Source organism: Pipistrellus kuhlii, unplaced genomic scaffold, assembly GCF_014108245.1.
Source record: "Pipistrellus kuhlii isolate mPipKuh1 unplaced genomic scaffold, mPipKuh1.p scaffold_m20_p_3, whole genome shotgun sequence".
Taxonomy (NCBI): Eukaryota; Metazoa; Chordata; class Mammalia; order Chiroptera; family Vespertilionidae; genus Pipistrellus; species Pipistrellus kuhlii.
The window spans coordinates 46,327,811-46,351,008 of record NW_023425529.1 but is presented as its reverse complement, the minus strand read 5'-3'; the positions used below and the strand labels follow the sequence as shown (position 1 = coordinate 46,351,008).

Genomic DNA, 23,198 nt, shown 5'->3' with positions numbered 1-23,198 from the left:
CACCCAGACAAGCTCCTGTCAGGCTAGAGCATTTGGCCCCAACTACAGCGTCTGCCAGAAACCCAGGCTCACCATAAAATCAAAGACTGGTCAAAATGCACAGCCGTCCTGTGAAACATCGTCCTCCAGCGGCCCCCAAACCATATGACCCCTACCTGATTTTACAGGCAGAGAGAGATTTCCCAACTATTTTGATCTAGAGTTATCTCTAGATGTTTTTCTTAAGATCTAACTTTGATTCTTCCTGTTGACCAATTTCCTCTTAGCATTTATCTCCCTCCCTGAAAGGAATCAACAAGAGAGTAGCCTGCCCTATGTGTTTTGAGGGCCCTTGTTCCCAACCTTCAGCTGTATTTCCTGCATAATATACTTGTTTGTTCCAGGTGATTCAGAAGATAAGATAATGCAAGTAGGGTAGGGGAGAGGAGGGGGATTGTTTAACTTGGGGGTGTCTATGGAAGCCCCTCTTGCTTCCTCCATCTCAGTAGAGAATGGGGCCTGAGGCAGGTGACACAGATAGAGGAACCAGAAAGTTTCAGAACTAGTAGGGAGAATAGGCCAGAAAAAGAAAGGAAAGTCTGACAGCAGGCAGGGTGGGTGGGAATGGAAGGAACAAATCTTTTTATAAGAAGTACCTAAGCTCCTGACTAAAGAGAGAACTTGTGTGCACCATCTTAAGTGAAAACCTGCAGATATTGTCCTAGACCATACCCCTCTCCCTCCTGTAATGTTTCCCCACCTTCAACAGGCTCCCATTTCTCTTCATCTCCCATGCCTCCCCAGGTCTTCCCTCTCCCTCCAAGAATATTCATCTGACCAATGCCCCTCTCTATTCATAAAATCCTCTTTCTCCCTCCCCCCCCCCCCCCCCCCCCAGTGTTTTCCTATTCAAAGCCTGGCTCATCTGTCTACAGCACATGTGTCAAACACAAGGCCCGCGGGCCAAATCCGTCCCGCCAGGCCTTGCAATGTGGCCCGCACCGCGCTGTCATCACTGCACTCCGCTGCGTTTCCATCACAATGACAGTTTATGACTGTTCAGTAAACCATTCGGCCCGCGATTTAGGCTGGATTTTAGATTTTGGCCCCTTCTCTGATTGAGTTCGACACCCCTAGTCTACAGTATTTCCTCAGAGCCCTCTCTCCCTTATAAGATCCTAGCCACATCCTTTTTCAGTAACACATCTCCCCATTGGAGTCCACTGTGTACTCCATTCTACCTTGATGTCCGTGTCTGGAGTGACAAACTCCTTCAGGCACTCGATGGGACCCATAAGGAACGGGCAGTGGGAGGAGAAAACCTGGAGGAAAGAGAACAGAGAGGAATTAACAGACAGCGTCCAGTGCCTTCGAAAACAAACAAAAAAATAAATAAATAAATTCCCCACCCCTCCCCTCATGCCTCTAGGTTTCCTCAGCTCCTCTATCCCCAGAGATCTTCCAGGGCCTCTACCAAAGTAAGCTCCCTTCTCCTCAATGCTCACCAACCCTTTCCACAACTTCTCATACAAGCCCTACCCACGGAGGTGTCTGAGATTCTGTGGCAGCCCTCCCTCCCCCAACACACCTCCCGAAGTCCCTCTTGGGCCATGGCCCGGAAACTGAGGATAACTCCAATGATGGTCATGCGCTTCAGCACGTTATCAGCCCCTGAGGGGAAAGAAGAGTATTAGAGAAGAGAACACAGAACAGTGGTGGTTTCGCTTCTTTCAGATCAATCTAGACCCAGACCCCCCCAAAACCCCTGTCATCCACAATACTTTTCCCACAATTCCTTTTCCCTTTAGGGGAGGTGCTCACCTGTCAGCTGGGGCAGCAGAGAAGCCATCAGGTCCGCCTTGCTAAAGTTAGATCTGATCTGAACAAGTACATCCATGTTTTCTACCACTAGCTTCTGCAGTGGGGGCACAGAAACATTAAGAAGGAAAAGACAAGAGCCATGGTACATTTACCCCCCCGTCTCCTCCTCCTGACCCTCTTCCACTGCCGCTAAACTTTTCTCCTGGGGCTTGCTGCCACAGTACCTTCAGCTCCACAATCTGAGAGGTCACATGCCACATCAGATTTTCACTCAGGAACTTCATGCCATAGGGGCCCAAGAGTTCAGCCAAGGCCCGCATCTCTGGAAAAGAGTTTCAGAGGCTCCAGGTTAAGCTCCGAGGGCCCTGGAGCATTTACATAATAGCAATAAGGCAATTTGAACATTTAAAATGTTTTCAGCAAAGAAAAGAAGTAGGAAGTTGAGGAGCAAAAGTGACCTGATATCCTGCATTGAAGTGAACAGGTCTGGCCTGCCTGTGGGACAATTTACCCTCTTCCCATTGGTACTCACACCAAGACTCACCACAGATAACTACCATACCTACTTTACATTCTTATGAGAATCTATACTTTCCCAAGTCCCTTTCTGTGGCACCTGGGTTTCACTCTTGCTGGACCAGCTATTGTAGCTTTGCTAGATGTAAGACCTTAAACAGGTCACTGACCCTCTCTGAGCCTCAGTTTACTAACACTATTAAGATTTATAGAAATAAGCGTTTTGCCGAAACCGGTTTGGCTCAGCGGTAGAGCGTTGGTCTGCAGACTGAAAGGTCCCAGGTTCGATTCCAGTCAAGGGCATGTACATTGGTTGCGGGCACATCCCCAGTGGGGGTGTGCAAGAGGCAGCTGGTCGATGTTTCTCTCTCATCGACGTTTCTAGCTCTCTATCTCTCTCCCTTCCTCTCTGTAAGAAAAATCAATAAAATATATATTTTTTAAAAAGAAAAAGAAATAAGAGCTTTTATGATCATTATTAGGAGCTCTTTGAGGTAAGTACTTAATAAACAAGGTGGGGTTAAGTGGTTGTCCAAGGTCACTTAACCAAGTCAAGAGCTGGTACTAGCAACCTAGCACATTGCCTTGCTGCCCCTTCCTGTGTCCCAGCAGACACCATAACTAGTTTCTTACCTAAGTTTTGGTTTTTTCTATGTTCCTCCCTCTACTTCCCATATTTAATACCTCACTGTCCAAGTTTTCCTCTCCTTAAACTACCTTTTCTTTTTTCATAATCAACACAAACCCCCAGAGTTCCAACTCTCTTTCTCTCTAAATCCTTCTTCCCTCGACTCTGCCCCAATGCTTTATCCCTCCCTACCCAGCCCGCTTTTAGCTCTTTGTTAATCAAATAAAACTGCCTGGGAAATCCAAAGACAAATTCAGGTAGGAAGGAGCCCTAGTTGTGATCCTTGGGTGTGGACTATCCCAGCAAAGAAAACCTATAAGACACCAGAAGTAACAAGAGACCAGTAGAAAAAAGTGAGTTTAACATAGTTAATACAAGTTCAGAGGAAAAAGAAAATCAAGGCTCCACACTCCAGTCTTGACCAGTTGATCTCCACCTTACCAATGATTGAGGACATGGAACTGGTCACAGCAGCTGACTCAGAACCTTGTCCAAAGCAAATACATTTCTAGAGTCATAGATTTACAGCAGAAAGATTAAGCTGAGAACTAGAAAAGGATTTCCTAACCAGTCAACTTAAATAATGCTAAAACGGTTGACAAAGGGAAAGAGGGCTGAATTGTCTTCTCTGGAGCAGATGGAGACAGATTGGATCTGCCAAACCTCCTTACTCTAGTCTCTTCTACTTTAGACTAGTAACCCTAGGGCATCCTCCTCTTTCCATCTATCTATTTTTGGAGTAGCATTGTCCCATTACCATGGTAACTCAGGGAAATTGGGGTGGGGGTGGTAGATTGGGGAACCAGCATTATCTCCTGCTGCTTGTCAGTTGTCAGCAAGACCTAAAGCTGATTTTAGATGCTGCCTACAGTTTGTGGGTGGAGTTGACGAGAAGGGGACACCTGAAGCCTCCGAAAGATGAAGAGTATGGATGGAGTCAGAATGAGCAGAGGAAGAAGGCAGAGCTGGAAAAGCAGAACTGCCTACTCTGACTCTCATAACATCCCAAGGCAGGGGGAGAATGGAAAAGGCAGGTCACTGAAACATCTCCTACCTACACCAGATACCATGCGGGAGCCATGATTTATATAGAGGTGAGAGGAAGGAGAAGAGTTCATACATCAGCCAGTCAGTAAAACAAATCTATTAAAAAGGATCTGCATGGTTCAAAGCCCTCTTTAAAAAGAGAATAACTTCCCAACTCAGTCACTACACACTCATTACCTGGCTCCCCTTGAGACACAAAAGCACTTCTATACACTGGGAAGCAGCACTATATAGTGATTAAGTACCTGGTTCTGAAATCTGACTGTCTTGAGTTAAAATTCCAGTTCTAGCAGAAACCGGTTTGGCTCAGTGTTAGAGCGTTGGTCTGCAGACTGAAAGGTCCCGGGTTCAATTCCGGTCAAGGGCATGTACATTGGTTGCGGGCACATCCCCGGTGGGGGGGGGTGCAGGAGGCGGCTGGTCAATGTTTCTCTCTCATTGACGTTTCTAGCTCTCTATCTCTCTCCCTTCCTCCCTGTAAAGGATCAATAAAATATATTTTTTAAAAAATTCGTTTCTACAATTTATGAATGGGTGACTTGTGGCAAGCTCCTTAACCTCTCTGTGTCTCAGTGTCCTCATCTGTAAAATGGGCATGGTAAGAGTATCTACCTGAAGGCTCTTGTGAGAATTATATGAGTTTATACACAAGAACACTGACAACTTAGCCCACAATAAATGCCACCCATTATTTCATAATCATTATTAAACATCAATAACCTAAACACTTATTAAGACTCTAAAACTTATCCTTAAGAAAGAAGATAATTTAACATCAGACCTGTGTTTAATAATTCCAAACATACCCTTGCTGGTTTGGCTCAGTGAAGAGAGTACCAGCCTGTGAACTGAAGGGATCCCTGTTTGACTCTGATCAAGGGCACATGCTTGGGTTATGGGCTCAAACCCCAGTAGGAGGTGTACAGGAGGCAGATGATAAATCATGCTCTCTCATCATTGATGTTTCTATCTCTCCTCCTCCCTAACTCTCTGAAATCAATAAAAATATATTAAAAAATAATAATAATTCCAACCATGAGACTATCCTCCTTCCATTTATCTTTTATTGTTCATTATATGTCCTACTATTTTATTCTTTGGGGAGATGGAAAAAATAACTATTTACAACCCTTCAAAAAAATAAATCCTTTCAGGAACTAGAGTACCTTTGCCTCATTCCCAACTCCCCTCATTTTCTTTTTCTTTTTTCTTTTTTTTTTCTCTCTTTTTAATATATTTTTATTGATTTCAGAGAGGAAAGGAGAGGGAGAGAGATAGAAACTTCAATGATGAGAAAGAATCAGCTGCCTCCTGCATGCCCCACACTGGGGATGGAGCCCACAACCCAGGCCTGTGCCCTCACTGGGAATTAAACCGTGACCTCCTGGTTCATAGGTCAATGCTCAACCACTGAGCCACGCTGGCCCAGCCTCCCCTCATTTTCCCTCTCCACCTTCAACCACCAAGCCACTCCTCAATTCTGGGTCTTGTTTAGAATCCTTTTTATTGCCCCTAAAGTAGAATTGAACAGAGATGCTGAGAGTTTAGGATGAGCTTCTGGGAAGATGAGAGAATTTAGATTAGGCCTACAGGCTAAGATACTGTATTGAGGGGAAAGACTCGGCTCCTGCATGAAGCAACTAGGCGTGGGCTTACCAGAGATGTCAGAGAACTCCTCGGCGCTGAAGTGTTGCTCCTCCTCTCTGGGGATGCTGATGAAGGCCTGCATGGCTGGGGAGAGAATGATGGTCCCACTGCTTGCCTGTCTAAGCAGGCTTTCTAGGTACCTAAGGGTTGGCCAAGAAAGCACAAAAATGAGTGTCCAATCCCTTCTCCCTACCATTGCTCCCTACCACTACCACTGGGCTCAGGAAGAGAAACTCCACCAAAGCCTGAGAGAAGAGATTCAAAAAAAATAGTAAAACACCTTAATTAACATCCCAAACCACTGGTGCAAAAACAACTGGCAGTAATGTAATTCCACCTTGCCTCTAGTGTGCAGGGCTATCAAATGCACTCTTCTTCCCTCCTCCGCCCCCCTCCCGCCCCTGCTCTTTTCCAGGTACTGCCCTCCTCTCACCCTGGGCCTTCCTTCATCAGGTAAGGCAAACCCAAGATGACAAGAAAAAAGTTCCTACTAATTGGGCTCCTCTGAAATATACTTAGCCTCAATCTCTCCGGTAAGAATGTTGGACTGAAAACCTAGGATCTTGGAAGTAGATCTCAAGTCAAACCTCCTGGACAGAGAGAAGTCCCAGGAACATTAGTCATCCAGTCTCCAAATATACCCTCCTGACCTCAGGGTAAGCTGAGAAGGCCTCCAGTCATTGTCAGCAGAGGAGGTGCCTGGACAATCCATGCCACTCACCCAGGCACTAGCTCTGGGCTTATGTCTCAAGCTAACCACGGTGGACCAAACTCACTCACTAAATGTGATCTGTTTTTAAAATTTAAACTAGTAGTTCAAAAGTTTGAAATTGATGATGCCACAGTAAAAATAAGGATTTAGTGGGGCAGCGAGCAGGAGGAGCTAAGTAGCCACTGCCCCCTTAGAGAGGCATGCCTTTCCCAACTACACAAAGTTCCCACCTAACCCACAATACCCAGGTCCCTTCCCTCCTGGGTCCCTGTTGGCATTTGTATTTGCAAACCTAATCAGTCTTCCCCCCTACTCAAAAAGAGTTCTTTACAGCCTTATTGCTGAGCTGACATTGGATTAAGAGCGCCACCCAGTGGCTTTGGGAAGTAGAAATCCAGCTCCTTTCCAACTTTAAATCTCAAAGTACCTTTGGCTCCTACCTCTGGTTTTGGGGAAGAGGCCTCCTTCCTATTAAAAACAACCTACTAGGGAAATGGTCATGTCTGGGATTGAAAAGCTAATGTTCCAGAGAGATAATGTTAGAATGGTTTTCAGAGGAAGAAGCTGGGTGAAAAGAGAAACAAGAGAACTTCAGAAAAAGGACAAAAGATCATTTGAAATTAAAACAGAATCCAGAAAAGGAAGGTCAGGAACTGGAAATTAAGAGGAAAAGATCCAGCTATTACAGAGTAGGTCGGTGGATGTTACCTGGAAGATTAGAGAGAAACCTCATGGTAGTCAGAAGGGAATCTGGGCTGCCTCAGCTTCAGTCCTCAGACAGAAACAAGCTTTCATTTGAGGGTTTGTGACCCTAGGAGCTAAAATACTTGGATCGAGTCCTGCTGTAAGGAAAAAATATAACAAAGAGGGAAGGCAGAGAGAGGATGAGCAACACTGACCAGTTTGTGTAGAGAGTGGTGATAGTCTGCTCCCCACTTGAGTCCAGGGGCTGTGTCTGCTGTAGGAGGGCATTGCGGATGACTCTGGAAACATCTGCACCCAAAATCTGGGCCAGTGACTGTATGAAAGTGACGTATGCTTTGACTCCTGCCAACAGCTCAGAAGGCCTTGCAATCTCCTGGGTTGTGGCATTGTAGCCAGCCAAACACACAATGGCTCTAGGTGGCAAAAATCATAATTACAATCAAAATGATAAACATAGTAACAGTTATCACATTTACACTGTGGTCCAGGTGCTGTGCTATGATTTCACTACATACATTATTTCATTCAAACCTCATTACAACCCAATAATGTAGACACAATTATTAAACCCATTTTACAGAGAAATAAACTAAGACACAGAGATAGTAAGTCACTTGTTATCTGTGAAGACCACACAGTTGGTAAATGGCAGAGCTGGGACTTGAATCCAATAACATTTGATTCCTAACTATGCTCTTCTGCCTTCTCTGGAGAAATTAGGTCAGGTGGCAAAAGCCCTGGGCTCCCAAATATCGTCTAACTCTTACCTGAGGGCTCATACTACCTGCATTCTCAGGACCAGTCACTGTCAGAAATGGAAAACCACACCTAGCAATCCTTGGGAGTGCTGTGCTATTTGTAGCCAAATAAAATGCCAGAGCTAGATGAGGAGCACACTTGGCTGGCATGCAGCTATAGCCAACCCCAGAGAAGGTAGGATAACTGTTCACACTGTGCTACAGGTCCTTGAAGAATATATTTTTGTTTTAGCATTGGTCTTTTCATTGAAAAATTGATGAGATGCCATAGGAACTTAACTCTTGTTTATATGGTAAAACTAGAGGCCTGGTCACAAATTTGTGACCAGGGTTGGGGCCAGCCCGCCCCAATGTAGGCAGATTGAGCTGGCTGGCAAGGGAGGTAATTCTCAATTATCTGTCTATAAAATAAATATCATTATCCTTACTTCAGAGGGTAGGAAACGAAGGCCCAAACAAGTTGAATAACCTACTCGACTGTCTTAGCTAATATCCAGGATCTCAACACAGTTCTGCTGACTGCAAATGCTCTGCTCATTCTACTAAACCAGTGGTGATCAACTCCGGCTGTTCATCAAACCCACCTGTAGAAGTTTGGGGCTCTTTTTTGTTTATTCCCTTTTAATAGAGATTCTTGGGAACTTATGCCAGATTGACGGCATCAAAATCTCCAAATGTAGAAGGACCACCAAGATGAATCTAATGGAACCCAACTTTGAAAATGACCATACTCTACAAACTTAGAAGACAAGGAAAGAGTGATACCTGTTGAGTCTGGTCTCCAGATGGCTGCTGAGATACTCAGAAGGGAATACAGTGTGTTCAAATACACAGAAGCTGTGTACATGATTCATTGTCAGGGCCAGTTCTGTCAAGTTTACATGTAGCTTGTCCATGCTGTGTAAAATTGAGAAAGTATAAGGAGCCTTGATTATGGGTCTGGCTCTGCCTGCTTTTATCTGGAAAGGATCTGTCAGGTCATGACCTTCAGACCCCTTTCATCTTCTAAGAACACTCAGCCTAGAACAGTACACATTGATACCTGCTACAAAGGCAAAGTAGAAATTCACATTTCAGTGCTTTTCCATATGTCATTCCCCACCACCACTCCTGCATTCTTTGCTGTATCCCCTTCCCTCTTCCCAGTTCTCCCTTCTTTGATGCAGTGCCCATTTGGTCCTCTAGGGCCCAGATCCTCACTTGGTGACAAGGCTGCGGTTCTTCCGGTGACTCTCGGCTCCTGGCTTTTCCCTCTCAGGCTCTCCTTTTCTGGGAGTCTGCCTCTGCTTCATGGTTTTCTTGTTCTTGGCCTTGCTGATGGTAGTAGCAGAGTGCTTAGGCAGAAGCTTTAGAAAAAACACCAGTGAATAAAGAACTGAGATTAGTTCCTAAACCTGCCAAGTAGCCCATCTAACAATTATAAAAAGGTTCCTCCATGATTGTCTGACCTTTTATCTTTCTGCCTTTCTCTCTCTTTCCTCCGAGCATCTCTTTCTCTAATGGGGGCCTATTTACAAAGTGCTCACCTCTTTTCATTTTTATTAACTATCTCCCCATGTTTCAGCTCAAAGTCTTAACATGGCCATGTCTTCCAGGGATCAGATCATCAATCCCATACCCACATTCTGAAAGAGAGTCTTTCCTAATGAAAAAATTCAAGTAAAAATAATGCAATCTAAGAGCTCCACTCAACTGCACTTCTAGGGTCTTCCAATCTAGAAGACAATTGGCTTTTTGCTATTATGGAACAACCATCTCACCTGCTGCATTCCTTCACATACCGTCCAGTGGAAACAGTAAACCACACTACCACAGCCCACCGGAAACTCAGAGCTCACAATGTGGCCAGCTCTCTCCACTTCTTTTCTTTCTTTTGTGTGTGTGGCTTTTTTTTTTTTTTAATAAGACAACATATTTATTGCTAGCTAGTTTAAACATCAATTCTGGATCTCTTTTCTTCAGATAGATGCCTCAGTTATCCATACAGAAAATCTAAGATATACTTTACTGTTCCAAAAAAATCCAAGTCCACCTGGATAGACAAAGATGTGTCAACTTTAAAATCATGTGAAAGAGTCTATGATACATTCCAAAAGTAATGCCAAAAAAAAATGTAATTCCATTAGTAATGGCAATATCACTAATTACTCATTCAAATTTGTAACTTTGGAAGGACCAATATTCATTTGATTGAAAAAGTTCGGGGGGGGTGGTGAAAACCACTGCTCACATGTTTTAGTCATCGTGATTCAGCACTGAGCAAACTCTGTCCCTTGCATGCAGTAAATATTCAAATTGAGTGATGAATATATACATAAATGTACTTGCTTGCATATCTTCCTTGCATTAATTACTTAAATGTCTTTTAAACATGTGTTTTCCCTCTTTTTTCCTTAAACTGGGACATTCCCCTAGCGCGGGGACTGTATACCTTCCTTCCAGGACCCCATTCCAAAAAATACCCAATAAGTACCAAATAATGTAACATCTATTGAAAGTTATATACCAAATATGTAACATACTTTATTTCATTTAATCTTGATGATACCTTTATGAAGAAACTATTTTATCCCCATTTTACAAATAAGAAAGTATAAAGGTTATATAATAATATAACTGTGCATATGTACACACACACACACACACACACACACACACACACACACCTGGCTCCCCTTCTGCCAAAGTTGCTTTAAAGCCTGACTCAAACCCAGGAAGGGTGGGTAGTCTAGGCAACCTAAAAGACTCCAGGACAACAGTAAAACAAGTTCATCATTCCCAAGTTTTCTGAAATTTAGGCTGAGCTAATCATGACCAGGTGCTATGAGTCAGTGAAGCAAGGGGAGGGGAGAGAAAAACAAGCAGACAAAAACAAGAAAGCAGCCCTGAGGATAAACACGGAGGAGGTGCTTAAAAATGTTCAGACAGCCACAGATTAGAGTGCACATAGATAGAACGGTGAGATGAAACAGGTGATCTAGGGCCCACTGTCCAAGTAGTCTATGTACACAAGGCAGGGAGAAGGGAAGTAAATTAGAACATCAACTCATCTCTCAGAACTCTATAAATGACAACACAGATTTTGTTGGAGTGCAGCTGTTCAAATAAGTATTTTTAGATACCTCTATCTAGTCCTACAGGAGTAAAGACTTAAGGGACAACACTAAGAAAAGATTTTTACCATAAACTCAAGTACACAGAAGCTCTAGCTCTACTTGAGAGAAAGGGTCTAGAGAGCTTGACAATTGATGAAAAGAAAAAGGTAGAGGGAAAGACACAGAGGGATGGCAAAGAGGAACTTTCTACAGGGAGAGGACCGAACCTACCTGCTCACTCAAGTTTCGCTGCTCAGCACAGATCTCCAGGATACAGTTACTGGTCTGCTTGGCCAAATCTTCCAGGAAGGAGTTGCAGTGATGAAGGGCATGGTTCTTCAGGTGGGGGTACTTGGGGAAAGAGGAACCCCAGAAAAAATTATCATCACCAGGAGAATCACTTCTTCCTCATAATACTGCTCTGCTCCTCTGGCCAGAGCTACCTACTCCTTCTACAGAAAAAGAATCTGAAACCCAAGAGAGAATGTAGCCTACATAAAGCTGAGATACTCATGTCATATGCTTATGTTTGTGCCCTTCTTGGGACCAAAATCAACCTCTGTGGTTGCATTTTGAGAAAATACAAATGAGATGTGATTGGAGAGATGACAGCGTTTGGAGTTCAGGGTACCCACCTCCTCTGGGCACATCTCATGAGTGCAGTGAACAAAATGAGCACAAATTAGGGGGAAGGCAATGGCATAACGCAACATGGTAGGTTCCTCCAGGGTCATAGCAAACATCTTTTCAAAGGTACGAAGATGAAAGCTGCAGAAAAAAAGGGAAGGAGACCTAAATCAAAGTTTAGGTCACTATAAAGTGGAGACAATATTCATTCTTTCAATAGATATCTGTTGATATTTATCACTTTCTTTTTAATTTTCCTACTCTTAAGGTAGACAGGAACTCAAGAAACAACCCTTTTCGACTCTTATACTGGACTCAAGAGCAGTTTAATGCTAATTTTCTACCCTTTCTTTGTACAGAATTTTCTATTCCTCCCTCAGAACCTCTGTATAATTTGGGCCATTCCCCCTAAGTTAGAAGTCTTTCAGTATTACTGATTCACATTACTCCCAAATTGGACACTCAGATTAATTCCATGAGACTGACCTTTCCTCAACTTACATTCTCTGGATATCATACACTCTTTTTACACTTTCTTACATTTGCAAATATTATGATGTCCCTTTCACACATGGGTGTTATATCTCTCCATCTATATTCAATGAAGAGAGAAGAGACAACATACTGTATTGTTTGTTTGATTGGCTCAATGTGTAAAATTATGCACAAGGGTGGTCACTTAATAAATTATACGAAGAAATACAAACTAGTGTTTATTCTCCAAATGCCTTATTCTCCAGCCCTTTTGATTATTTTCAGTTCTCCCCACTAAACGCCCAAGTTTTGCATGTCTCTACTAAATCACAATAACCTAAGAATAAAGGAAAAAGGAAGGCTGTGTAAAGTCCAAGTGGTTTTCCTAAAGAAAGCCAGAGCAAAAGGGAATTAGCTTTACATTCCTATTACTTAGTAGAAACTGGAATGAGCAAGCTGAGAAGTTTGAGCATCTGCATTTAAGGAAATCTCAAAGAAAACAAGACTTTCCCATCTGTCTAGGACAATTATAGAGGCCATACAAGAGATCAGGTGAATTGATAAAGAGCTCTGAATCCGGACATACCAGAAAGTAGACAAGTCAGATGTTTCCACCAGCATTTTCTCTACGGAATCCAGCATTCGGGAGTGAAAAACAATAAGGTTCATCACCTTGGCCAAATCAGGGTTCTCATGCAAGTGCAGGGGAGCCTTAGCCACACTGGTGTATGCCTATGGTGGGAGTTGGGAAAGGGTTAGAGATAAACAAGATAAATGAAAGGAAAAACACAGCCTTGGAGCTACAGTTTGGCTGTGGTTTTTCCTGTCCAATTAACAGTTTTCAATGTTGAATCACTCCATACAGCAGATCTTAGAAGATAAAAAGAGAAGGGATTATGGGGGAAGGAAAACCTGAGAATAGGGCATCATTAACAGGAACAGATTTACCTGTAGGCGAAACCAGTCCAGTCTCAATCCAGAGAATTCAAATTTTTCTCCATTATCAACTGCAAGAAAAATAAAAGAAGTTCAAAAGGAAATAATAAAGCAGCACTCTACATCCAACTATATTGAATGCTCTTTGAAGTCGTCTTGTCCCATTCCCTGGCTCAAGAGATCAATATCTCTAGAGGGAAAAAGAAAGATGTTCACCCTCACATGTACCCTGCCTCCTCCACTTCCCCCCCGTTACCTTGTTTGAGATTCAGAGAAGAGAGAGTACTGACAAATGAGGACATGATAATGGACTCCTCCTCAGGGCACACTGACAGGTTCTAAGAGAGAAGTTGGAGTTACCATCAAATGCACAGAGGTTTTATGAGAACAGAAATGAGGACCACAGGGTTCAGTTAGTGTATAAAGGTAGAAAGAATTATTAAGTTCCACAAACAGAAAGAACCAATCAAAAATGGCAGAAACTTCCTGGATTCCCTGCCATGCTAACACCTAATTTCTCTTTATTTTTCTCTCCTATTTCTGTGTAGCTTCACCTTGGGGGATATAGGGGGAGAGGGAAGACTGCTGAGATTATTAGTCTTTCTTTTTTCTTTTAACAAATGTAGAGGGGGAAATCTCATTTTTTGAGATTCAGCCAGAGTGTTCCCAGGGGAAATGACTAGGAATCACTCTGAAATTTCCAAAGTATAATCAATTAAACATACTTGAATGATGTCACTGAGCACAAGAGCATCAAATCTGGCCAGGTACTGGAGGTGGTATTGCTGTAGCACTTTGATGTGTCTCCGGACCAGCGCCCTAATCTCCTCCAACAAGAAAAGCAGTTCTGCAATGGTCCTACAAAGTCAATGATGAGGGCAGAGAGATGTATGAGACTAGAAATATGAACTGAGAAAATACAGTGATAACAGGGTGGAGACAGAGGTCTCCTAAGGTCATTTGATGCCTCCCTGTCCCTTTTCCCAGTCCATTTAAGGTCAAGATTTTTAACCATGTCAAGTACTAACGAATCAGTGTAATCCTCAGGTGTCTTTGTCTTGGTGACATTTTCCGTGTGGCGAACCAGCCAAGTGACCTCATCACGAATGAAGGACAGGGCCATGAAAATATAAAGGGCCTAAGGAGAGGACAGGGACTATGAGAATTTCCAACTTTAAAAATGGATTTCAAAGCATGCAGAAAACTATCATAATATGTATATGGATACAATTGTGTAGCCACTTCAACAATAGTGCCCAATAAACACAGAGACCCACAAAAAAACTACGTGGCACAGAATCAGACATGTACATATATAATAAAAGTGTAATAGTCTAATTAGACAGACAGCCAAAAGACCTTCCAGACATCATTCTGGACGTCATTCCAGACGTCGTTCCAGACAAAGCTGCCGAGGCAGGGGCCAAGGCAGGGGTGGTTAGGGGCAATCTGGCAGGCAGACGAGCAGTTACAGGCAATCAGGCAGGCAGGCAGGCAGAGTGGTTAGGGGCAATCAAGCAGGCAGTTGAGCAATTAGGGGCGATCAGGCAGGCAGGCAAAGTGGTTAGGGTGGATTCTGGGCCTAAACTGGCAGTTGGATATCCCCTAAGGGGTCCTGGATTGCAAGAGGATGCAGGCCAAGCTGAGGGACACCCTGTCTGTGCATGAATTTCATGCACCGGTCTCTAGTGTACATATATTGACATTAGCTCACAATCAATCCTCTTTCCTCACTATCAAATTAAATTTTAGAAAAATTTATTAGACATTATGTGATTTTTAAAAAGCAAGCTCTATCTTCAATTAGTTCATACTTAAATAGAGGATAAGTACACAAATACTAAAATAAATGATGTACTATGATTGTGCTCAAAAAAGAGATACAAGAAGTCTGGGGTACTCCAAGAAGATTCAATAGAATTAGCAAATACAAATACAAATAGATATCAGAAGACTTAGAAATGCAAAAATTCCTGAATGCAAAGGCACTTCCCATATACTGACTTTGTCATCATTTCCCTCCCAACATTTCTTTCTCTTTCTTACCTTAGGACCCAGTAGTCCTGGTTCATCAATTAACACAGTCTCTAGCTCCTTCACTGCTATCCGCAGAAATTGGCGTCGTTGACAGTGAAACTGGCCACTGGGAAACAAAAGTGGACATGAGAACATGGCCTCTCCCACCCTTAAGAACTCTCCAAAGGCAGAGGAAGGCTCAATGTTACAGTTAGATTTTGTAAGAAAATGCAAGAATCTGAGAGTAGCAGCAAACTCTTGAGTTGAGGCAGTAAGACTGTTCAGAAACTGGGGGTAAGAACAAAGACTAGAAGAGATTTCTATTCCACCCCCTCTTGAAGAATCCACCACCCACCTTTACCTGTTCGCAATTACATGTTCCTTGCTTTCCTTTATGTCTGCCACTCGCTTGCCATACCTGAGGATTGACACAAGCACAGAAGGGTTGACCGTACCACTGGTCAGAAGCCTTGTCCCACCTTCCCAGTCATCCCCAGAGATGCCAAACTACAGCCTGGGGTGCATGGGCAGCCCTAACTGTCAGAATCTTTCCAAATCCTACTTTAACCATGGCCCATCTATATAGTCAGGTCGCTATGACCCTCACTGACCACCAGGGGGCTAACACTTAACACAGGAGCTTCCCCGTGGTGATCAGTGCACTCCCACAGCCAACCTTCTCCAGGCAGCCAACCTCCCGTGGTTTCTCCCCATGGCCAGCAGGCCCAATGGTCTGATTGGGGCCTGCCCCTGGGCTGGGGTGGGAAATTGGGATTGGGTGGCAGCAGACATGGCCCCTTTCCCAGGACAGTGGCGTGACAGGTGGGTGGCAGGCTGATCGGGGCCTGCTGGCAGGGGGAAGAGACAGAGCACAGGAGGTTGGCCACTGGCCCCAAGGAGGGAGCCAACCCTGGGTGGCAAGAGAAGGAGGAGGGGAGAGGCAGGGAACTGTGCAGTGGTGGGGCACCAACAATGGTGGTGTCAGTGTCTGTTCCTCCTGCACCCAACCTGGCAACCATCATCTCCTCTCTAGCCCAGCCCTGATTGCCAGCCAGGCCTAGGGAGCCCACCCATGCACAAATTTTGTGCACCAGGCCTCTAGTTAATTAATAAGAGATTTATAGGGCTTAAAGACCATTCATTTCCCTTCATTATTTTGCAGGTGAATAAAATAATACCAGGGTGGGGGGAGGGGAATGACTTGCCCAAGATCAAATAGGGTTTTAATGGCAAACTGGGAGTAGACTCCTTGTCCTATGCTTCTGCCTTGATACTTTCAAGACAAAGTACTCTTCCAGGTTTGAGGGAGATAAAAAATAGCAGTACGTAAATATAACACAGACCCTGCTCTCAAGTAAACCAGTTACTCTAGCTCTACCTTGGATCCCATTCCTATACCAACCCTCACCTCTAAGAATTTAACTTTATCAGTTATCCCTTTGTCACTTAAATCTCTCCACTGGCTTATTCTCTTACCCAAAAAAATTAGTTCAAGGCCTCCCTTATTCTAAAAAAAAAAAACCCTTGCTTGACCATGACAATCTACTAACCATTGGCTGTTCTCCCACCCCACCAAACTCATTCAAAGGGACATCTATGCTCTTTTTACTTCTTTACCTTTCACCCTTGAACCCCACAAACCTTTGACACTAAACAAATTGCTCTAAGGTCAAGGTGAACTCTGGAATCACCAAATTAGTCTTTTCATTGTCCTCGGTCTGTATGTAATATTTTACTTTCCTCACAACATCTCTTTATTTTTTCTTTGAGTGACCTCGGTCTGTATGTAATATTTTACTTTCCTCACAACATCTCTTTATTTTTTCTTTGAGTGACCTGTGCTCCAAAATCCTACATTACAGTAGGCTCTTTGCTTTCTCTATTCCTCATATCTGTCTTTTCTTGTCCTCTATCACAGTTGCCACTACATTAGTCGAACTTCATAACCTTTCATTTCCCTTCTCCAAACCACACCCTTATTGAATTTAGCACATAATCAAAGAATTTAGAGCTGGAAAGTATCTTAATTAAATCAGGATTCAACTTCATTAGCAAATAATTATTTTACCCTCTACACAGTATGATGTAAAGAGACAGGATTAAGAGTGGAAAAATCTAGAATTACTTCCTAATTCCACCTCTTAACTGAATGACATTTAGACTGTTTTCATTTTATCATTTATTTTAAAGGACATTAATATTTGTACCTGCTTATAAATATTGTGGAGATCAAATTATATCATTTATGCCAAAGGTTTCCTAAACTATAAACTTTATGTGTTAGTTCTTGTTCTTAGCGATGGGGAACTGAACATTCATCAAACATGCTTTCTGATCCTCAGATTGGTATTCATTAGAAAGTTTTTCTATATATCTAGATTTATCTAGGTATATAGATATAGCTAGATCTATTTATACAGATGTAGATCCAAATTCACTTCCTATAACTTCCTATTATTAATCTTAGATTTACTCTTAATTCTGGCAATTATTTCTTTTATGATAATACTCATTGTTGAGAGTATGAAGAATCAGTATTCAGATAGATTATAGATAATATATCTATTTATGTGGCAATTTATTAAGCTATTAAAATTTGAAATATAACTTTACCTCAGTTATTCCACTTCTGAGAATTTACCCTACAGAAATGTTCACAAAGATATACATCTAAGAACGTTCATTACAGCCTTGTCTATAAATATTTTTAAGAGTTGAAACATTTCAAATGTCCATTAACAGGGAATTGGGTAAATCAATTATTACAACATAATGAAATACTGTTTGACTATTAAAAATAATAAGATAAGTCTCTATAGATTGATATGCAAAGATATCCAAAATACACTAAGGGGGGAGGGGAGCAAACTGTAGAGCATAATGTGGAGTGTGGATCCATTGCTTTTTTTAAATTTCTTACATAGGTTGAAAGTACATACATACCTTTTCATGCTTATCTATATACTAGTAGCCCTGTGCACAAATCCGTGCCCTAGTAGCTCTCTGCTGCCCTACTATAGCTCTCTGCCCACTGCCCCCACCCCCCTCCTATTCCCCCCGCCCCCCCGACATAGCTTGATAGCTTGTTGCCCTGCCCCCTCCTATAGCTTTTTGTTGTGCCCTTATAGTTCACTGCCCCACCTTCTTGCAGATTCATGATCCGGTCGTTAGGTGGTTGGTCATTAAGCCTCAAGGCATAACAAATAATTACCATATTCTTCTCTTATTATATAGAATATAAAAGCCTAATATGCAAATTGTCCCCTTGGGAGTTTAACTGGGAGACATGACATGTGCTGACCATGGCGGGGGCGGGGGAGAGGGGGAAGGTTCACAGAATGAAGAAATGCCCCAGCTGGCAGCTGGAAAGCCCCAATGGGCCCTGATCACCCACCAGGCCTAGGGACCCTACCCATGCATGAATTTCGTGCACTGCACCCTAGTTTATATATAAACACAAGCATCCAAAGGACATACACCAAACTATTTTGGGAGATGAGATTGTACCCAATTTCTATTTTGTATTCTTTACATTTCTGGATGTTCATTTTGCAACTATAATGTATAATGAAGGTTATTTTACCCCTCCCCTAATCCCATACCTTCTCCTCATTATAGCTTTCCCTTCACAGTGAAACTTCTTGAAAGTTACTTATTAAATTCTTTATCTCCCATTTGTTCCTATACCTGCTGTAACCCAGTTTTGAACCTCACCACTCAACTAAATTTGTCCATAAGAAGAACGCAAAGACCATCTTTATATATAGCCAAATCCAATAAACATTTTTCAGTCCTCATTTTATTTGACTTCTCAACATCATCTAACATAGATAACCAGTCCTTCTGTCTTGTAATGTCTTCTCTTGATTTCTGCTTCCCCTCTTCTCAACATCACACTGATTTCTCTGCCTCCACTGGCCCTTAAATATCAATATCCCCAGAGTTCTGTCCAAGTCCCTTCTCATTCTACATGTTCTCCTGGAGTGATACCTCTTACTCCTAATGCTTTGAACACCATTTTACCAATCTTTATCTGAATCCAGATCTCACTCCTAAATTCCAGAGCCACAAAGTAAATGGTCTAACAAGTAAGATACTTCAAATTCAACCTGCTTGAAACTGAATTCACAATCTTTCCCCCACAAACTTGCTTTTATTCACATATTCTTTATCTTAAGGAATATCAAGCATCTATATCAGAAATCCTGACTTTGTCCTCAAATTCTACTAATTTACTTAATTAATCTTTGCTTTTACTTTTGCCCTCTAGTTTTCTTCCCTGCATCCAGAGTGATTTCATCTAAAATACAAATATGGTCATGTCACTCCCCTGTGAAAGTTTGAAATCATTCAATGACTCCCTATCCTTTTTAGGACAGGTTCAAAATCTGTGATAGGACATACAAAGCCAAAAATCAACTCTCTCTCTCTCTCTCTCTCTCTCTCTCTCTCTCTCTCTCTCTCTCTCTCTCTGTCTCTCTCTCTCTTTCTCTCTCCTCACCTGAGGATATGTTTTCATGGATTTTGTGAGAGAGAGAGCAGAAGAGAGAGAGAGAAACATCAATATGAGAGAGAAATATCAATCAGTTGTCCCCATAGGCACCTCAACTGGGAATCAAACCATAAACTAGGTATGTGCCCTGACCAGGAATCGAACCTGCAACCTTTTATGTATGGGATGCTGATCCAACCAACCGAGCCACCCAGCCAGGGCTAAATCAGTCTCTTGACATCCATACATTTGTAACTCAGGTTCCCATTCACTGAACTACTTGTATTTCTTAGAACTCGACAAGTTCCCTCTTGCCTCAAAATCTTGATAGTTTCTCTGCCTAGAATATCTTTTTCTGCCTGGAGCAACTCCCTGCCTTTACACACACACACACACACACACACCACTTCACCTGTTTAACTCTTCAGGTCTATCTGTCTCCAGGCTTTTCTGGATCATCCAAAGCCATTTTAGGTGTCCTTCTAAATGCTTCTATTGTACTTTGTGTTCATACATCATAATCCCTCACTATATCACAACAATTTGTCTCTTTTTCACCATTTTGTGACCTCTTTAAGAGCAGAGATTCTGTCTTTTTTATTATTATTATTTAATAAGCACATATATAGCACTTAAAATGTATCAGGCAATTTTCTATGTGCTGTATAAGTACCAATTATTTCATTCCTCATAACAATCCTATGAGATAAGTCACAAGGAAGTACTATTATTATTATTCCCATTTTATAGATGAGGACATTGAGGTATGGCAAGGAGAAGTTAAGTAACTTGCCCAAGATCACAAAGCCAGTAAGTCGTAGAGCTAAAATTCGCACCCAGGCAGCCTATTTCCAGGGTCCATCTTCTTAACCTCTATGCTATCTTAGTAATTAACATATCCCTAAAATTCACTGAAGTGACTAGTAAATAGTAGGTTTTCAATAAGTATTTTTTCAATAATTAGAATTAATCCTTACCACCCATACTCAGGACACTCATGGAGACTGTAAAGCATGTGAGCAGGGGCTAAAAGTCCCAAAAGAAGAGTTTGGTTCTCATGTCTCACCCTTTAAAACTGCTAAACAGGTCCTCGGTGACCTTGTGCACCTGTAGCACTTCATCCCGGATGAGGGTGATGTACAGGGAGCCCTGCAGACACAGCTTCCACAGCTTCTGGCACTGGCCATTGGCGTTGAGGCACCCATGACAAAGAAGAAACCCAACTGCAGGTGGGTAAAACAGTGCAGAGGAAGATTTCAGAGCTTGCTATCCATGTAACATGCCGCTATGTCTCCTCCCACCTCATCCCACAAAATTTACTGATAATCCAGCGCTCCATCACTTCCACAGACAGGTATTCACAGGCCATCTGCAGGAAGAGAAGCAGAGGTAGTCAAGCAGTTACTTAACTTGGTCTTCCCCTAAGGACTAATACAGTCAAGCTAAAAGGTGAGTAACAAAACCAACTTTTATTTCACCAGGCTGGATTATAGCACTCCGAGAAGCCAATAGCTAGGAAACCTGGCAAGAACTTACTGTCTGAATTAGCAGGGTTAATCATGGGAGTGAAGTAAGTGGGGAAAATTAGTTGAGAAAAAGAAAAGTAGCTTGGGGTAGAAGTCAGGACAGATAAAACATTTAACATAACTTCTCTTTAACAGTTCAAATATTTTTAAGAACAAGAGAGCAAGACTCAAAACCTTCTCATGATTTCTCCCTCCTTTGGATTCTTTTACCAAGTGAAGTATGAGTCACTCGTTTGGTGCTTCTCATTCATCTTGTGCAATAAGTTGTATTTTTATGACTGCTTGTCATATCTTTCCTACTAGACAATAAATTCTTTGAAGCAAGGACATTGGGTCCACAGTAGTCAAATAAAAACATTTGTTAAATAATTTATGCCTATGCTCAAGTTCCTATTGGGTTGAATATGTGCCTAATGACTCATGTGCCATTTCACTCATTCATTCATTCATTCATTCTGTGAATATTTACTAAATTCCTTCTATGGGCAGGCACACACTAATCCTGGTCCAAACAAATGATTCAACCCAATCATGATTTTTTTAAGCTACAATAGGTGATTGATTTAGAGGATTTTTTTTTTTTTTTTTTTTTTTTTTTTTTTAGCTACAAGAGGTGATCAATTTAGAGGATGTCCTATAAGAGGGCTAAAGTACTCTTAGGGCTGATAATTCCTGAAAAAAACACCCTCTACAGAGATGGCCTCGGCAGAGAGAATGCCTCCACTGACAAGAGGAAAGGAGAACTTACTGTGTCTGAAGTAGCAGGGTTAATCATGGCAGGGGGGCTGCTGATGAGACTTAGAAGCTGGGCACTGCGCCACTGCTCAGCTCCCTGGTTCCTTCTAACGAAGAGGAAGTGCAAAGAGAGAAGGGCACCACTCACAGCCTATGGGGGGAAACAAATGAATCCTGAGTGTCAATGGGGAAAATATACTTCTGCCTGAGGAATTCTCTCCTCTCTGGTGAACTTGCCTTTGTGTGAGGCCCAAACTCCTCTGTCAGCTTCTTCAGAGGGTGATCGTACTCCAAGACCATCTGACTTAGACGGGGGAAGCTGGGGTCACTGAAAGAAAACCGAGGAAATAGGAGTTTCAGGCCTCCCTTGACCATGACATAAACTCTCATGTTTATGAAATAAAGACACGTGCATAGGCTGGCTGGCATTCTCCACCACCTCCAAAGAAATAGATACTAAAAACTTTGAATTACATATATGGAAAAGCCACTCCAGGCTCAGCTATATTAAGCTATGATTAGGTAGAACTACATATTTTTTAGCAGGCCCATGAAAATGTCTTCCATATAAGCACCCAAAATAGGGTTGGAGACAATGATAAGTACCCTATAAATTTATGTCAATTAGTTATAAATCAAGTGATATATATGGACCCAAATCTGAATACAACCCAAAAGGATATAGACACATTCAGCATATGCCTAGGTATTCATGTAGACCAGTGTTTTTCAACCTTTTTTGGGCAAAGGCACACTTGTTTCATGAAAAAAATCACAAGGCACACCACCATTAGAAAATGTTAAAAAATTTAACTCTGTGCCTATATTGACTATATATAAAGTAATTCTCTTGAATAGGAATCAAATAAACACAAAGAAAGTATTTTATAATTACTTTATTATGAAATATTAAGTAAACAAAATAGTGAAAAATTATAAAATTCTTGTCTTGTCTGCACCTACGGCACACCAGGCAACATCTCGCGGCACACTAGTGTGCCGCGGAACAGCGGTTGAAAAACGCTGATGTAGACACATGGAAACACACACCATGCATAGAACTATGCACCACAGGCTACTCTGATCTCTCTGGTCCATTTTTCAGCCTTAAATAATTTTATTTGCATTAACGGAGGAGCACAGAACTGCAGATATTCCAAAATCCATTTCTATTTTGTTTCAAATGTAATATCATACAGTGGTTACTTCTAATGGCTTTACCTTGCTAATATTATTCCAATCAATACTACAAAAAAATTTTTTCTTTGACTTTTACAATAGCCTGAAAAGCAAAAGGGAAGCCAGCCCAGGATTAAAAATTGATCAGAGCCTGGTCTGCATGGCTAAATGGTTGACCAATTGACCTATGAACCCAGGAGATCATTGTTCAATTCCCCGTCAGGGCACATGCCCAGGTTGCAGGCTCAATCCCCAATGTAGGGCGTGCAAGAGGCAGCTGATCAATGATTCTTTCTCATTATTGA

General features: G+C 42.2%; 1 protein-coding gene across 1 annotated transcript in view; it reads right to left on the bottom strand.

Annotated features, from left to right (window-relative positions):
• NCKAP1L (NCK associated protein 1 like) overlaps positions 1-23,198 on the bottom strand; it is a 40,172-nt gene that overhangs the window by 11,035 nt on the left and 5,939 nt on the right. Inside the window, exons 6-26 of the mRNA XM_036457527.2 lie at positions 21,952-22,042; positions 21,728-21,865; positions 20,774-20,822; positions 20,520-20,676; positions 15,323-15,379; positions 14,992-15,088; positions 13,974-14,083; positions 13,671-13,803; positions 13,202-13,283; positions 12,958-13,016; positions 12,596-12,741; positions 11,544-11,676; positions 11,140-11,259; positions 9,014-9,159; positions 8,579-8,710; positions 7,250-7,468; positions 5,648-5,778; positions 2,025-2,122; positions 1,801-1,894; positions 1,568-1,650; positions 1,221-1,301 (exon numbers count right to left, since the gene is read on the bottom strand). Coding sequence (XP_036313420.1) covers positions 1,221-1,301; positions 1,568-1,650; positions 1,801-1,894; positions 2,025-2,122; positions 5,648-5,778; positions 7,250-7,468; positions 8,579-8,710; positions 9,014-9,159; positions 11,140-11,259; positions 11,544-11,676; positions 12,596-12,741; positions 12,958-13,016; positions 13,202-13,283; positions 13,671-13,803; positions 13,974-14,083; positions 14,992-15,088; positions 15,323-15,379; positions 20,520-20,676; positions 20,774-20,822; positions 21,728-21,865; positions 21,952-22,042 — 2,356 coding nt within the window. The remainder of the gene's footprint in view (positions 1-1,220; positions 1,302-1,567; positions 1,651-1,800; positions 1,895-2,024; positions 2,123-5,647; positions 5,779-7,249; positions 7,469-8,578; positions 8,711-9,013; positions 9,160-11,139; positions 11,260-11,543; positions 11,677-12,595; positions 12,742-12,957; positions 13,017-13,201; positions 13,284-13,670; positions 13,804-13,973; positions 14,084-14,991; positions 15,089-15,322; positions 15,380-20,519; positions 20,677-20,773; positions 20,823-21,727; positions 21,866-21,951; positions 22,043-23,198) is intronic.